This window comes from Bubalus kerabau, chromosome 1 (genome assembly GCF_029407905.1).
Source record: "Bubalus kerabau isolate K-KA32 ecotype Philippines breed swamp buffalo chromosome 1, PCC_UOA_SB_1v2, whole genome shotgun sequence".
In the NCBI taxonomy this organism is placed as follows: Eukaryota; Metazoa; Chordata; class Mammalia; order Artiodactyla; family Bovidae; genus Bubalus; species Bubalus kerabau.
The window spans coordinates 162,535,270-162,553,423 of NC_073624.1; the positions used below are offsets into that span (position 1 = coordinate 162,535,270).

General features: G+C 37.5%; 1 protein-coding gene across 6 annotated transcripts in view; it reads left to right on the forward strand.

The window, feature by feature from the left end:
* Positions 1-18,154, forward strand: part of CCSER2 (coiled-coil serine rich protein 2) — a 166,580-nt gene that overhangs the window by 113,116 nt on the left and 35,310 nt on the right. For all 6 annotated transcript variants that reach the window (XR_008699379.1, XM_055537937.1, XM_055537927.1 and 3 more), the window contains 2 exons: positions 689-772; positions 7,741-7,827. Coding sequence is in view for 5 of the 6 variants with exons in the window: in XM_055537937.1 (XP_055393912.1) it covers positions 689-772; positions 7,741-7,827 (171 nt within the window). In the remaining variant the exon portion in view is untranslated. The remainder of the gene's footprint in view (positions 1-688; positions 773-7,740; positions 7,828-18,154) is intronic.

Below are 18,154 nucleotides of genomic sequence, written 5' to 3' on the forward strand. Positions count from 1 at the left end.
ATATATCAAGTAAAGTGCTTAAAGGTGTACCAGTCTTAAGTGTAAAGCTTGTACTTTTCACTTGTATGTACCCATGTAACTGCCATACAGAGAGGACACAAAACATTTCCAGCATCTTTATGGGTTATAATGCACTTTACTGTCAATAACCCCTTTCTCCTAAGTCAGCCACTCCTCTGATTTTTAGCACCATAAATTAATTTTACCTCTTCTCAAACTTGATAGAGTCATGCAGTTATGTATACTCATGTGTCTGTTTCTATTCAAATGTTTTCTGTGGTCAGCTCTTTTTGAGTCATTTAATATTATTGTTTCTGACTCCTTTGTACTCAAAGCACTAGATCTGATTCAAATCAGATTTAATTTGACTTTTATTTTACATTTTTCATAGGTGGAGTAATCTTAACATTTTTAAGGAATTGTCCTATATTTCTTTTCCCATTCTAAAACTTTCAGTGGCTTTCTCACCGTCAGCTTACATAGTGAATGTTCCACAAATTATTCTTTCCTGAACTCTGTTGTTTCCTCTTCTATGTTTGTTTCTACCAGTGCATGGAGGTAAAAAGGAGATTTCTAAAATCTTAATTGATTACCATTCTAGCATTTGGTCTGGGGTGAGTTCAGGTTGAGCAGAATGTCTGCAGTTAATTGTATTACTCTTGCGTTTTCCTTTTCTTCTTTCTGACAGCATGATGGAAGTGGTTCATTGCATGATGTTCAACTCTCATTGCCATCTAGTCCAGAACCAGAAGATGGTGATCAAATATGCAAGGTATGATGACTAGGTAGTCATGCTGAATTTAAAAAAAAATTTTATTACTAAAATTATAAAGCAATAATAAAACTTTTAATAATAAATATATTTAAACCTGCAACTTTGTTGTCTTGGGTTTTGGTCAGATTTGCTCTTCACTTTTACTAACTTTTTAAGTTAAATTGATATCCCTGTGGTACTTTAATTTGAGTTTGTTTTATCAGTTGGATAGTAATCTGTCCCAGTATTAATAGTGGTGCAGGATTCTTTTTTAAAAATTAATTAAATCTTTTTTTTTTTTCAGAATTATATGAATAACAATTTAAAATATGACTACCAATAAAAATTAAAACTGTTAATAGGTACTTCTCATATATATATGTGTGTGTATATATATATATAATCACAATATTGAAGAACTTTTAGCTGAAAATGACATTTTTTTATGTTGAAAGATATATAGAATACAGATGCATTTTGTACTTGAAGGTATATTTTTTTTATAGTTCTCATCTTTAGGTCTAGTTTTAGTTGAAGAAAGATTTTTTTTTTTAATCTTCCTGAATCACATATTTATTTCTTAAGGACATACAAGTATTCTTGTCTTTCCTAGTTCCAGGTAAAATTATTGTTTCCTTTCACATTCTGTTTTCAAAGTATTCTAGTCAGTGTGTTCTACTTGTCTGTAGTAACAGCCTCAAAATATTGGTGGCTTACAATAACAGAAGTTTATTTCTTTTTTTTATTTGTTTTTAACAAAAGTTTATTTCTTACTTATTATTTCTCATTATGTTGCATTTTGGTTGTAGATTAGTGAGACTTAATGTTTTTTCTTCTTTCTGGGACTCTGGATGAAGGTCATGCTTTTTGAACCTGAGGGAAAGTAGCATTGGCAGAATACATTGGTTGAATGTAACATATGTTGCTTCCAAAACAGGTCAACTGACCAGTCTTGATATTAAGCGTCAGGGAAGCACAGTTTTCTCATAGGATATGGAGTGACTTTTGGGGAACAAATTTATGTAGAAAACACAAAATAAAAAAATATCAGATAATAGTCACATCTGGTTATCCGATCTTGGCTTTTCAGTGTGTTACCTACCTGTTCTTTAATATAAATTTCTTCCCATCTCCATGTTTCCATCCTGTTGTGAGTATAATAATAGGTTTGCAGGAGGACATCTCTTTTTGAAAAACTTAACTTACATACTCCCTTGAGAGCCATTGATTTAGATGATTTCTGGTTGTCTCTCAGTTGTTTTTTGTTTGTTTTGTGATTGCTACTTTAAAAGTAAAAATTGACTTTTTTCTAAATTTTTTTGTGAAACTTTTTTACGTATAAATAAATTCTTTTTAAAGAAAAAAGTTAATTCCAACCTTTTTTACGGAACTTGTGTCTTTGTTTTTTCCACCCTCCTCTAAAGTTTGTCCGTACGTTTAGTGTTGTAGGATAGACACAGCATGTGTTTCTCTCCTGTCCTCAGTGACTTTCCTTTCAGGCAGATCATCCCTAGCCTTTCTTCCTTCTTTTTGAGGTTAGATGCAGTTTCTCACTGGGCTTCCCAGGTGGTGCCAATAGTCCAGAATCTGTCTTCCAATGTAGGAGATACAAGAGACAGGGGTTCAATCCCTGGACCAGGAAGATCTCCTATGAGTAGGAAATGGCAATCCATTACAGTATTCTTGCTTGGAAAATTCCAGAGACAGAGTGAGCCTGGCTCCCGGGTCACAAACAGTCAGACACAACTGAGCACGCATGCATGCAATAGCTCATACTTACTCTTTCTAGTACACTAGACAGTCCTTCACTTTAATCAGCAAATCCCCGAATCTGCTCATTGAGGATGGTTTTGCAGTTCAATTTCAAATGATACAAATGTTGTGACTTATACCATTACAACTTTAGGGCCTAAACTCTCCACTGGACCTGCCATGTCACCAGTCTCTCCTTTATCCCAAGACAGCTACCTCTGCCATGTCCCTGATGAGCTGTTTCAGACATTGACCACTTGTCTCATCCCCTTTCTCAGCCACTCTTCTCAGCTGCTGCATTTGCCTTGTGTTCATCAAGGAAGATCTTCTTTGCCTTTCTGCCTCCCAACTTATCTGTGTCTGTCACTCTGATTTACTTTATTCCAGTTACAGGGAAAAGTGACCACTGTGCTGTGGAAGACTACCCTTTCTTGTTCTCGACTCTATCTTCTGCTGCAGTTAAAGACCAAACTGTCTGCCTCCTCTCTCATGTCTCATTAGTGTGCTTTCTTTACTTCCTCTTCATCCTCACTTTATAAATTTCTGTATCTTACCTATCCTAAATTCAGTAAATCAGATAAACCTTTCCTTGACTCTCTTTCTAGTTGTTCTGGAAACCTGGAAAAATACACATTTGGCATGGCCTTTGTCATAAAAGCTTTATCCCTTGGTTTTTGTGTCAGTTCTTTTGGAATTCCCTTACCCCTTAACATCCCCTCTCCTCCTCCACACCACCTGCCTGCTCGCCTTTCTTGGATTCTTTTCTTTTTTAGAATGTAGGTTTGTATCTTTAGTCCAGTGTTCATTGAACTTTCCACTCTCATGATTTCACATCTAACATGTTGTGTTGTTAGTCACTCAGTTGTACCCAGTTCTTTGCAAGCCCTTGGACTGTAGCCTGCCGGGCTCCTCTGTCTATGGAATTTTCCAGGCAAGAATACTGCAGTGGGTAGCCATTCCCTTCTCCAGGGGATCTTCCCAACCCAGGGATTGAACCCAGGTCTTCATTGCAGGCAGAGTCTTTACCATCTGATCCACCAGGGAAGCCCCAACATGGGTTTCCCATTGTGAGTGGGACACATTGGAAATGTCCTGTGGACGAGATTACCAAGTATGAGAGAGATTGATTTTTATATATATCAGTATAATCCTTGTCAATATATCCTCCACACAGCTGTCCAAGCCATCTCCAATGCAGATCTATCTGTTAATCCCTGGCTGAAGCATGCTTGAAGTTCAGGCCCTCTGTGATCTGTCCCTTGCCTAGATTACTAACTGCATTGCTCCCCACTGTTCACCACAGCCTTCGTGTGCAGCATTACTGCTTCAGTTCAGTTCACTCGCTCAATCGTGTCCAACTCTTTGAGACCCCCATGAATCGCAGCACGCCAGGCTGCCCTGTCCATCACTAACTCACGGAGTTCACTCAAACTCAGGTCCATCGAGTCAGTGATGCCATCCAACTATTTCATCCTCTGTCGTCCCGTTTTCCTCCTGCCCCCAATCCCTCCCAGCATCAGAGTCTTTTCCAGTGAGTCAACTCTTCCCAGGAGGTGGCCAAAGTATTGGAGTTTCAGCTTTAGCATCATTCCTTCCAAAGAAATCCTAGGGCTGATCTCCTTCAGAATGGATTGGTTGGATCTCCTTGCAGTCCAAGGGACTCTCAAGAGTCTTCTCCAACACCACAGTTCAAAAGCATCAATTCTTCGGCGCTCAGCCTTCTTCACAGTCCAACTTTCACATCCATACATGACCACTGGAAATACCATAGCCTTGACTAGATGGACCTTTGTTGGCAAAGTAATGTCTCTGCTTTTGAATATGCTATCCAGGTTGGTCATAACTTTCCTTTCAAGGAGTAAGCATCTTTCAATTTCATGACTGCAGTCACCATCTGCAGTGATTTTGGAGCCCAGAAAAATAAAGTCTGACCCTGTTTCCACTGTTTCCCCATCTATTTCCCATGAAGTGATGGGATCCCATGAAGATGCCATGATCTTCATTTTCTGAATGTTGAGCTTTAAGCCAAGTTTTTCACTCTCCTCTTTCACTTTCATCAAGAGGCTTTTTAGTTCCTCTTCACTTTCTGCCATAAGGGTGGTGTCATCTGCTTATCTGAGGTTATTGATATTTCTCCCAGCAACCTTGATTCCCACTTGTGCTTCTTCCAGCCCTGTGTTTCTCATGATGTACTCTGCATAGAAGTTAAATAAGCAGGGTGACCATTACTGCTTATAATTCTCCAAATATGCTATCCTTGTCCCCATGTCTATATTGTCTTACAGAATCCCTAAACCTAAAGTCAAAAGTTTGCCACACTTTGTGTGGTTAGAACTTACCCTTTAAAACTTCATTGGGGTTAACCATTTCCTGATATGTTTTCCTTTTCCTGTCTTTATGTGTAAAGTCCTTAGAGCAGTGCTTATCATATAAATAATGCTATAAGCATGTTGGTTCTAAATGTTTTACCATACTCATATTTTGATTTCACTTTTGGGTGCATTTTCTCTAACATCAGCAGATCCTAGTAATGCCTGAAAAGCAGAGACATTACTTTGCCAACAAAGGTTCGTCTAGTCAAGGCTATGGTTTTTCCTGTGGTCATGTATGGATGTGAGAGTTGGACTGTGAAGAAGGCTGAGCGCCGAAGAATTGATGCTTTTGAACTGTGGTGTTGGAGAAGACTCTTGAGAGTCCCTTGGACTGCAAGGAGATCCAACCAGTCCATTCTGAAGGAGATCAGCCCTGGGATTTCTTTGGAAGGAATGATGCTAAAGCTGAAACTCCAGTACTTTGGCCACCTCATGGGAAGAGTTGACTCATTGGAAAAGACTCTGATGCTGGGAGGGATTGGGGGCAAGAGGAGAAGGGGACGACAGAGGATGAGATGGCTGGATGGCATCGCTGACTCGATGGACGTGAGTCTCGGTTAACTCCGGGAGTTGGTGATGGACAGGGAGGCCTGGCGTGCTGCGATTCATGGGGTCTCAAAGAGTCAGACACGACTGAGCGATTGATCTGATCTGATCTGATTGCTGTATAGTATTCCGTCAAGTTGCTACATTGCATTTCAGTTGTCCTCTTATAAGGCAGTCTAAGTTTGTAAACTTGAAGATCTTATGGGTTTTCTTGTACTTAGGATCATTTCTTTGGCATATGAGTTGCATAACTGAAACTGGAATGCAAGTAATTTTTATGACTATTGTATATACAGTCATACGTTTGTACAAAAAGATCAGTTTTTATGTCTGACAATGTACCATTTTTTCTGCAGTCTTATTAAGCACATTGAGTACTTCTCCCACTAATTTAACTCATGATTTGCAATCCATCTTTTTTTTATCTTGATTTGTGATTTTTTTAAGTCCCTGAACATTTTAAAAATTCAACTGAAAGTCATTTTTTCATACACAATAGTTCTTCGCCATTGCTGTGTGAATAACAACTGCAAAATTAAAAAAAAAAATTTTCTTCTCTATTGTTTCTTTCCCATTCTGATGCTTATTTGATACATCAGAGCCTTCATAAAATGTTTGTTTTTGATCTCGTGTTAATGAGACTGAAATATTTTTTATCCCCAACCTATCTGAAGAAGATGGTATACTTTGCTCATTACCAACACATTATATTTGCTTACTTATTATTCTCTCTGGAAAGATGTATCATTTATGTGTATATTCTACAGATGACCCTTGAACAAGTTTTAAACTGCATGGGTCCACTTATACTTGGATTTTTTAAAAAATACTATACTACTACATCAATCTACAGTTGGTTGAATACAAGGATGTGAACCTTTTGGTTTTGGAGGAACTGTGGATGTGGAGCACTGACCAAAAGTTATACCCAGATCTTTTTACTTTGCATAGGGTGGGCGCCTCTAACTCCTGTGTTGTTTAAGGGTTAGCTTTAATTTTCCTTGGCAGCACTATTTCATCAGTATATATTTCTGGATAATTAAATAGCAGTAAACAAAATGATCTAACTATAAGATAATGATACCTTACATGTGACAATATAACCGAATTCCTGCTTACCTTGACAATAGGTTTGTGTTCAGTTCAGTTCAGTTGCTCAGTCATGTCCGACTCTTTGTGACCCCATGAACCACAGCATGCCAAACCTTCCTGTCCATCACCAACTCCTGGAGTTCACCCAAACTCATGTCCATTGAGTCAGTGATGCCATCCAACCATCTCATCCTCTGTTGTCCCCTTCTCCTCCTGACCTCAATCTTTCCCAACATCAGGGTCTTTTCAACTGAGTCAGCTCTTCGCATCAGGTGGCCAAAGTATTGGAGTTTTAGCTTCAACATCAGTCCTTCCAATGAACACCCAAGAGTGATCTCTTTTAGGATGGATTGGTTGGATCTCCTTGCAGTCCAAGGGACTGTCAAGAGTCTTCTCCAACACCACAGTTCAAAAGCATCAATTCTTCAGTGCTCAGCTTTCTTTATAATCCAACTCTCACATCTATACATGACTACTGGAAAAACCATAGCCTTGACTAGATGAGGTTTGTTAATACCTGTTAATACTTTCAGGAATTTCTTTCTTTTTTTTTTTTTTTTTTTTAATTTTGAGAAAGGGATTGGCCTTAATAGAAATTTCTTATAAACTAAGTTGACAGAGTATTTATTTTTTGATTCAGGCAGTTTTCATGAAAGTAGCTCAAAGAAAAAGAATCTTCCTTGATACCCTTTCAGGCACATTTACCTTGCTACTGATTTCTGCATCAGCCATGAAAATGACTCTTGTGCATTTAATGATGCAGTTTCCTCTACTCGTGGCCTTCGTTTCCTCTGACAAGCACTCATATATTCCTTGAAATCTAGCTGAAGTTATTATTTTATGTATAATTTATTTTACTTATGTAGCTTAGTTCCTCATATCTCTGAAATGGGGACAATAGTATCTACCTCAGAGTTGCAGTCGGAATCAATTACTTAGATACCCCAAATTACTTAGCTCTTGGCACCTGATCAGTACTCAGTGAATGTTAGCTGTTGCTGCTCTTATTGTTCATTGTTTATATGTCAGACTACATTAAACTATGAGTTCCTAGAAGACCAAACTGAGTTTTTTTTTAATGGATAAATAGCTAGGATATTTAAGAAGAATCTTCATGTTAAATAAACAGTTCATTGCTCAGTCTGCATCATTAATTTAATATTTTTCATTAGTGTTTTAAAATACAATTAAATACTTCATGTTGAATCTTTTAAAATATTTCAGAATGAAGATTTACTAAATGAAATAAAACAACTTAAAGAGGAACTAAAGAAAAAAGATGAAAAAATCCAACTGTTAGAACATCAGCTTGTAAGTATTATAGTGTGGTATGTAAAGCGAAGCCTTTTCAAACTGGGCACTATATATATATATATTTTATAAAACTAGCCAGAATTGAAATTGTACTTTATTTTTTGGCTTTTAAAATTGCACTATTGTATTGTTTTTAGGTTATATGCACTCTATAAAAGTATGTGGTTTAACTTTCAGTCTAAATAATTTTTCAGAGTGAAAAACTCAATCCATTTTCAGTTGCGTTTGTTTTGGAGATTTGAAATACACCAGCTTACCTTCATGTTACTGAGGAGTGAAACTGGGTATTTAGTCTTAGAAATCTGAATGGCTGTCTTGTTAGAAGAAGGTTATTCTAAAAAAATATTTCCCCATGGATGATGTTCTGTGATTTCTCAGAGCCATATGATTCTTTATAATTTTATAATTGTTACAATGTCAAATATTAGTTCCATATGAAAGCTGTATGTGCTATGTGTTGAATTTAATTAAATTTAGTTTGTAATAAGAAAAGGCCAGGATAACAAGAACATAATGGCATAACAACCATAGTAGGCCAAAGCTTTCTTGGAAGTTAAAAACTTATATTGGCCAAGCAAAGTAATTTGGCAATATGAAATAGTAATTTCACTCAGAATATAAAATATCAAACATACTGAGCTCTGAGCCACTGGGGTCAAATCAGAGATCCAGCTTATGAATAAATAGTAAGGATAGATGGATCAGATATTGTGATTAAGGGTATCAGAGGATGTAATGAACCTGAAAAAAAAATAACCCAATAGTGCAAATTGAGGGCCTACCAAATATAAAATTAAGAAGGACAAGAGTTAGACTAGTTTTTGTATTTCAAAACTAAAGACAGAGAACAAGATGATGGAGGAGTAGGTGGATGTGGAGTACATCTCTCTCCAGGGATACATCAGGAATACACATTCAGAAACAGAAGTGCATGCAGAACACCAGCTGAGAATGGACAGAAGTAGCTGACAAGAGGAAAAGAACATACAGAACCACGCAAAACTTGGTAGGACAAAGGAACTAGGGGAAAAAGCAGAAGCATTAGGACTGGACCTGCCGTCGGCGGGTGGGGGAAGTGAAACAGAGACCTGATTCCCACATCAGGGCAATTGTCTGAGTTGGAGGAGAAACATATAAGGCTGAGAGTGAAACAGCTGATGTGTGGCAGCCTAAATGGAATGAGAATCAGATAGTTCTTGCCAGAGCTGTACATACCCCAGACAGGGACTCAGGTTCCCTGGAAGGCACAGTGGCTGGGAGCTGGAGTTTAGGGATTGTGAAGCAATCCCAGGGCGAGGGCTGCTGTTGACTGCAGAGAGTTGAATTGAGGGGATGTGAGGGAGGAGATTGTGGTGGGAAATGCCTGTGGAGGAAATCCAGGCAGCCATGGAAGCAAGGCGATTCTGCTGAGTCACGCATAGGGAATGGAGCCATCACCATAGCCTCTCTCTCCCCACAAGCCAGCATTGGCAGCTGAACAATAGAGAGGCTGGCCCATCAAATGCCTGATGCACTGAACTACAGAGTAGGACCCACCCAGGGTGCCCCTTGAAGTGCCTGATGTGCCGATCTACAAATTAGGACCCCAGCCAGGGGGACCCCTCTATGTCCCTGACCCATGGAACAACAGAGAAGGACCTCAGGCAAGGGAGCCCTCGAAGTGCCTGAATGGGTGGAGCTATGGAGAAAGACTGGCCAAAGAGGCCTTCTGATTGCCAGCTACAAGAGGCTCGAAAAAAGACTCTGATAGGGCCATCACTGCAGTCTGTCCCTGTAAGCTTGGTACCATCAGAGTCCCCACAAGCCAAGCAGCTGTGCCACCTTCATGCTCAACTGTCACTGGGGCAGAACTGCCACAGGGAAAAAAAGGCTTGCATTTATGCATGCAGGGTCGCTTTGCTAGTGTCCAGCTCTTTGCGACCCTGTAGACCGTGGTCTTCCAGGCTTCTTTATCAGAGGGAGGGGTTCACCAGGCAAGATTACTGGAGCGTATTGGCCAATACTGGTTGCCATACCCTTTTAGAGCACTCTATTTCCTGCTGCCCTGGCCACCAACTCCTCTGAATACCTGGTGCTGCCAGAACCTCTGCCACCCAAGCAGCTGGACCACCTCCACACCTGGCCCTCACAGGGGCAAACCCAAGTCCTCCAGGGCAGCCTCAGGAGCAAACCCCAGTGGACGACCCTTATCCAGAGGTGGAAATAAAACAATTGAAACCCAGGGGCAGTGTGGCTAAGGAAGAAGATCCAAAACCTTCCGACTAGCTGTACAAGCTGCAGATTAAATCCACATGATCAACTGTGTCTATGGAATATATAAAAGGTCATTGAGAGCTCCCACAAAAGGAAACGCACTAGTTCTGATAGCTGTGGACACTGGAAGCAAGAATACATAGGAGTAGGACCAGATTAGAATCTGAGCTGCCCCCACAGCAGGTCCAGAGGTCAGCAGAGTGTTGGAGGGCATCCTAGGGAGGTGAGGTGGACTGTGACTCCCAGCAAGGGAAAGGACTCTGACAGCAGTGACTCAAGAAAAATGTTTATTTTTCTTATGTTTTGACTTGTCCTGTAGATTCTTTTGGATTGTTTTTTCTTTTTTGTTCCTCTCTTTCCCTCTCCATTGTAGTTATTGATTTTATTGGCACTATGAAATCCAGTTAGGCTTTTGAGCTTTTTTTTTCCTCAGTCACATTTTTATTATTGTCATAAACCTCTGCCTCTTTGTTGGTTGGGCTTTTGCAGTTCTGTGGCGTTTTCCTTTTTTTTTTTTCTTTTTTCTTTTTTTAATTTTAATTTTTTAAACCTATTATTTTTTTTTACATTTATTCCTTTGTTTACTTTTCCTATTGTTCTTTTCCCCTTGCAGTCAATCTTTAAAACATATATAAGTCTTCATCTACCTCTATTTAACTTTGCAATCTTTCTTTCCTTTGCTCTCAACATATTTGTTAGTTTTATTTTCACTGCTTTATTTCCCACTTGGCACCTTGCTTTAGTTTTGTTTTCCAGTTTGTACTTTAGTTGTTTGGTTCTTAACTGGTTAATATAATTTTTGATTTCCTTTGTTTGCTGGGTCAGTCTACTGTACTTTATTTTTGTTGGACTGTTCTGACTTTGCTCATGGGTTAGATGTATATGTGTATATTCTATTATTTTAATTATTATTTGCCTGATTTTGTAACTGCCATTTGTCTGGGGTTCATCTTTGGTTTCTCATTTTTGGATATTTGTTCTAATCTCACTTAATACCATAACAAACCACTTTGGAATCTTCATTCCTGACCAGAGATCAAGCCCTGAGCCTTTGGAGTGGGAGTACTGACTCCAGGACCCTAGACTACCAGAGAACTAACCCTAGGGAGTATCAAATAGTGAGTACTCACACAAAGGAAACCACTTGAATACAAGACCCAGCATCACCCAACCACCAGTAGCACCCTGTACAGGACTCCTCATCTAAACAACAAACAAAACAAAAATACAAACCCAATCATCAGCAGCTAGGATTACCATCTCACTCACCCTTGCCCATCAGAGGAAAAGCAAACAAAAACTCAGCACAAATCTCACCCTATATGAAGCTTACAGAAACTCCTGGACCAAACTTAGGAGGGCAGAAACCAAAAGGAAGAAAGAATTCAACCTTGAAGCCTCAGAAAAGGAGACTTCAAACACAATAAGTTAAAAACAAAATAAGGAAAAGGCATAGAAATCAGTTAACAAATGAAGTAACAAACTAGAACCAGAGAAGTCCAAATAAATGAAGAGGAAATAGGCAAACTACCTGGAAAAGAATTCAGAATAATGATAATAAAGATGATAAAAAAAACCTTGAAAACAAAATGGAGAAAATGCAAGAATCAATTAACAAAGACCTAGAAGAACTAAAGAATAAACATACAGAGACAACAACACAGTTACTGAAATTAAAAATACTCTAGAAGAAATCAATAGCAGAATATCTGAAGCAGAAGAATGACTCAGTGAGCTGGAAGATAAAATGGTGGAAATAACTTCTGAATAGCAAAATAAAGTAAAAAGAATGAAAAGAACTGAGGATAGTCTCAGAGACCTCTGGGACAGTATCAAATGCATCAACATTTGAATTATAAGGATCCCAGAAGAAGAGGAGGAAAAGAAAGGGTATGAGAAAATTTTTGAAGAGATTATAGTTGAAAATTTTCCCAACATGGAAAAGGAAATAGTCATTCAAGTCCAAGAGGTACAGAGTCCCACACAGGATAAACCAAAAGAGAAACACACCAAGACACATACTAATCAAGCTGACAAGGACTAAACACAAAGAAAGAATATTAAAAGCAGCAAGGGAGAAGTAACAAGTAACATACCAGGGAAACCCCATATGCTTAACAGCTGATCTTTCAGCAGAAACTCGGCAGGTCAGAAGGGAATGGCAGGATATATTTAAAGTACTGAAAGGGAAAAATCTGCAGCGAAGATTACTGTACCCGGCAAGAATCTCATTCAGAATTGATGGAGAAATACAAAGCTTTCAGACAGGCAAAAGTTAAGAGAATTCAATACCACCAAACCAGCTTTACAACAAATGTTAAAGGGATATATATATAGTCAAGAAATACAAGAGAAGAAAAATGATCTCCAAAATCAACCCTAAATAATTAAGAAAATGGCAGTAGGAACATATATATTGATAATTACTTTAAATGTAAATTGATTAAATGCTCCAACTAAAAGACACAGACTGGCTGATTGGACACAAAAACAAGACCCAAATATATGCTGTCTACAAGAAACTCACTTCAGACCTAAAGACACATAATAGACTGAAAATGAGAGGATGGAAAAATACATTCCATGCAAATGGGAAGCAAAAGAAAAAGAATAGGAATCCTTATATCAGATATGCTGCTGCTGCTGCTGCTAAGTCGCTTCAGTCGTGTCCAACTCTGTGCGACCCCAGAGACGGCAGCCCACCAGGCTCCCCCATCCCTGGGATTCTCTAGGCAAGAACACTGGAGTGGGTTGCCATTTCCTTCTCCAATGCATGAAAGTGAAAAGTGAAAGTGAAGTCACTCAGTCGTGTCCGACTCTTAGCAATCCCATGGACTGCAGCCCACCAGGCTCCTCCATCCATGGGATTTTCCAGGCAAGAGTACTGGAGTGGGGTGCCATTGCCATATCAGATATAATAGACCTTAAAATAAGGAGTATTACAAGAGATATGGAAGGACACTACATAATGATCGTGGGACTAATCTTAAGAGGAAGACATAACAATTGTAAAATATCTGTGCATCCAACATAGGAGCACCAACATACATAAGACAAATACTAACAGACATAAAAGGTGAAATTGATGATAACATAATAATAGTAGGAGACTTTAACACCCAGTTACACAAATGGACAGATCGTCAAAACAGAAAATTAATAAGGAAACACAAGTCTTAACTGACACATTAGATGAGATGGATCTCATTGATATCTTCAGGACATTCCATCCAAATGCAGAAGAATACACCTTCTCAAGTGTACATGGAACATTTTCCATGGTAGACCACATCTTGGGTCACAAATCAAACCTCAGAAAATTTAAGAAGATTGAAATCAAATCAAGCATCTTCTCCGACAACAGCACTATGAGCCTAGATATCAATTACAAGAAAAAAACTGCAAGAAACGCAAAGACATGGAGATTAAACAACACGTTTCTAAATAACCAATAGGTTACTGAGGAAATCAAATGGGAAATGAAAAAATTTCTAGAAACAAATGCCAATGAAAACATGACAACTCAAAACCTATGGTATGCAGCCAAAGCAGTTCTAAGAGGGAAGTTTATAGCAATACAATCCTACCTCAAGAAACAAGAAAAACATCAAATAGACAATCTAACTTTACACCTAAAAAAACTGGAAAAAGAAGAACAAAAAAACCCACAAAATTAGTGGAAGGAAAGAAATCATAAAGACCTGAGCAGAAATAAATGAAAAAGAAATGAAAGAAACAATAATAAAGATTAATAAAACTAAAAGCTGATTCTTTTAGAAGATAAACAGAATTGACAGGCCTTTAGCCAGACTCATCAAGAAAAAAAGAAAAATTAATGCAACAAAATTAGAAACAAAAAAGGAGAGGTTACAACAGACAATGCAGAAATACAAAGGATTATGAGACTATTATTAACAACTATATGGCAATAAAATGGATAACCTGGAAGAAATGGACAGATTCTTAGAAAAGTTCAATCTTTCAAGACAGAACCAGGAAGAAATAGAAATTATAAACAACCCAATTACAAGCACTGAAATTGAAGCTGTGATAAAAAAAATCTTCCAGAAAACAAAAGCCCAGGACCAGATGACTTCAAAGGAGAATTCTATCAAACATTTAGAGAAGAGCTAATGCCTGTCCTTCTAAAACTCTTTCAAAAAATTGCAAACTAATTCTACGAGGCCACCATCACCCTGATACCAAAACCAGACAAAGACAACACAAAAAAAGAAAACTACAGGCCAATATCACTGATGAAAGTGAAAGAAAGTGAAGTTGCTCAGTCGTGTCTGACTCTTTGCGACCCCATGGACTGTAGTCTACCACACTCCTCTATCCATGGGATTTTCCAGGCAGGGGTACTGGAATGGGTTGCCATTTCCTTCTCCAGAGGATCTTCCTGACCCAGGGATCAAAGCCAGGTCTCCCGCATTGTAGGCAGACGCTTTACCATCTGAGCCACCAGGGAAGTCATCACTGATGAACATAGACGCAAAAATCCTCAACAAAATTTTAGCAAACAGATTACAGCAACACATCAAAAAGCTCATACATCATGAATAAGTTGGGTTTATTCCAGGAATGCAATGATTCAATATATGCAAATCAATCAGTGCAATACACCATATTAACAAATTGAAAGATAAAACTATATGATAATCTCAATAGATGCAGGAAAAGCCTTTGACAAAATTCAGCACCCATTTATGAATAAAACTCTTCAAAAAATGGGCATAGAAGGAACTTAATAAAGGCCACATATGATAAGCCTACAGCAAACATTATTCTCAATGATGAAAAACTGAAAGCATTCCCCCTAAGATCAGGAACAAGACAAGGGTGTCCACTTTCACTACTAACTCAACATAATTCTGGAGGTCCTATCTACAGCAATCAGAGAAGAAAAAGAAAGGAATCCGGATCGGAAAAGAAGTAAAGCTCTCACTGTTTGCAGATGATGTGATACTGTATATAGAAAACCCTAAAGATAGTATCAGAAAATTACTGGCACTAATCACTGAATTTAGCAGAGTTGCAGGATACAAAATCAGTACACAGAAATCACTTGCATGTCTATATACTAACAATGAAAAATCAGAAAGAGAAATTAAGAAATCAATCCCATTCACCATTGCAACAAAAAGAATTAAATTTCTGAGAATAAACTTACCTAAGGAGACAAAGGAACTGTACACAGAAAATTATAAGACACTAATGAAAGAAATCAAAGACAACATAAACAGATGGAGGGATATTCCATGTTCCTAGGTAGGAAGAATCAATATTGTGAAAATGACTATACTACCAAATGCAGTCGACAGATTCAGTGCGATGTCTATCAAATCACCAGTGGTATTTTTCACAGAACTAGAACAAAAAATTTCACACTTCATATGGAAATTCAAAAGACCCTGAATAGCCAAAGGACTAAGGGTCTGAGTCCTTAGCTGGAGGACTCACCCGTCCTGAGTTCAGATTATACTACAAAGCTACAGTCATCAAGACAGTATGGTACTGGCACAAAAACAGAAATATAGACCAATGGAACAAGATAGAAAGCCCAGAAATAAACCCATGCACCTATGGGTATGTTATTTTTGACAAAATAGGCAAGAATATACAATGGGGCAAAGACAGCCTCTTCAATAAATGGTGCTGGGAAAACTGGACAGCTACATGTAAAAGCATGAAATTAGAACACTTCCTAACACTATACACAAAGATAAATTCAAAATGGATTAAAAATCTAAATGTAAAACCAGAAACTATAAAACTCTTAGAGGAAAGTATAGGCACAACACTAATGACATAAATCAAAGCAAGATCCTCTATGACCCACCTCCTAGAGTAATGGAAATAAAAACAAAAGTAAACAAGTGGGGCCTGATTAAACTTAAAAGCTTTTGCACAGCAAAGGAAACTATAGGCAAGGTGAAAGGACAACCCTCTGAATGGGAGAACATAATAGCAAATAAAACAACTGACAAAGGATTTATTTCCAAAATGTGCAAGCAGCTCATACAACTCAATACCAGAAAAACAAACAACCCAATCAAAAAGCGGGAAAAAGACCTAAACAGACATTTCTCCAAAGAAGACATACAGATGGCTAACAAACACATGAAAAGATGCTAAACATCACTCATTATTAGAGAATTGCAAATCAAAACTACAATGAGGTATCACCTCACAGCAGTCAGAATGGCCATCATCAAAAAATCTAGAAACAGTAAATGCTGGAGAGGGTGTGGAGAAAAGGAAATGCTCTTGCACTGTTGGTGGAAATGTAAATTTATACAGCCACTTTGGAAGACCATACGGAGATTCCTTAAAAAAATAGGAATAAAATCAACATATGACCAAGCAATCTAACTCCTAGGCATATACCCTGAGGAAACCAAAATTGAAAAAGGCACATGTATTCCATTGTTCGTTGCAGCACTGTCTACAATAGCTAGAACATGGAAGCAACCTAGATGTCCATCGACAGATGAATGGACAAAGAAGTGGTGGTACATATACACAATGGAATATTACTCAGCCATAAAAAGGAATGCACTTGAGTCAGTTTTGATGAGGTGGATGAAGCTAGAAGCTATTACACAGAGTGAAGTGAGTGAGAAAGAAAGATATAAATATCATATTCTAATGTATATATACGGAATCTAGAAAAACGGTACTGAAGAATTTATTCACAGGTCAGCAGTGGAGAAACAAACATAGGGAATAGATATGGACATGGGGAGAGGGGAGGAGGGGGTGAGATGTATGAAAGAGTAATATGGAAACTTACATTACCATATGTAAAATAAGATAGCCAACAGGAATTTGCTGTATGGCTCAGGAAACTCAAATGGGTGCTCGGTATCAGTATCAATCTAGAGGGGTGAGATGTGGTGGGAGATGGGAGGAAGGTTCAAAAGAGAGGGGGTATATGTATACCTATGGCTGATTTATGTTGAGGTTTGACAGAAAACAACAAAATTCTGCAAAGCAATTATCCTTCAATTAAAAACGACTAAAGACAAACCCAACCAATGTAGCCAATTTTCAGGGAAAAGAAAAGGTAGCTTTAGGAAATTAAGCTTCACATTTTACAGAAATGTATTATAGAGCACAAAAATTGTATCTAGTGACTTTAGAAAAAAAGATTATGACCCTCATATTCTGTAGCTAAACACATTTTTATTTATATACAAAGGTACATTCTCTGACCTTTAATGTATTGAAAAATATGCTACACATTTATCTTCGTAAAATTATTTAATGATGCATCCCAAATACTTGAGAGAGAAATCTTAAAATAACTCAGGAATAAGGAAGTAAAGATTAAAATGAATGAATGGTGAAATGGAAACCCATCTTTAGAGAGACTCGATGGGATAATCTTCCCAACTACTAATGGAAGAAAACTTGAGGCTCATTAATCATATGTCATGGTATATCATTTGAATGTTAAATTTGTTTAATTTATAGATTAAAACATTTTTGAAATAAAAATTATTTTTAACTAAAAACTTAAATTTCTATTTTTGTAAATATTTAGATAAAATAGGTTTCAGGAAAGAGATAAAGGGTATACTGAAGAAGTACTGAATTATTTATCTACAAATAAGTATCTAAAATTATTCTTATTATATACTTAGATAAAATGTTTATGGACTGCTCTAAGGTAACTATTCGTAGGTTAGAATAATGTATCTTGCAAAAGATAAAAGAGGACATAGAGAAATACCAAGGATATCTAAAAATAGCAAAACTAAGGTGACAGAAATTCAACCAAATGTAATAAATATTAATATAATAATAAATGGAGATGGCATTATCTCATGTAGAGAGCTTTGTTGAGGATTTAAAGCAAAATCCATTCATTTCTTCACATAAAGGAAAGTTAGGTAAAGTAAAATGGCATAGTAATACTGAATATAAAAGGTTGGGAGTTTCAATATTAAAATAAATCCAAGACTGAAATAATTATAAAAAAGTCACTTTATATTGATACATGATTAATAAATAATGAAAGATAACAGCTTTTTATGCTGAGAAGTTTTAATAATTCTTTTAACTT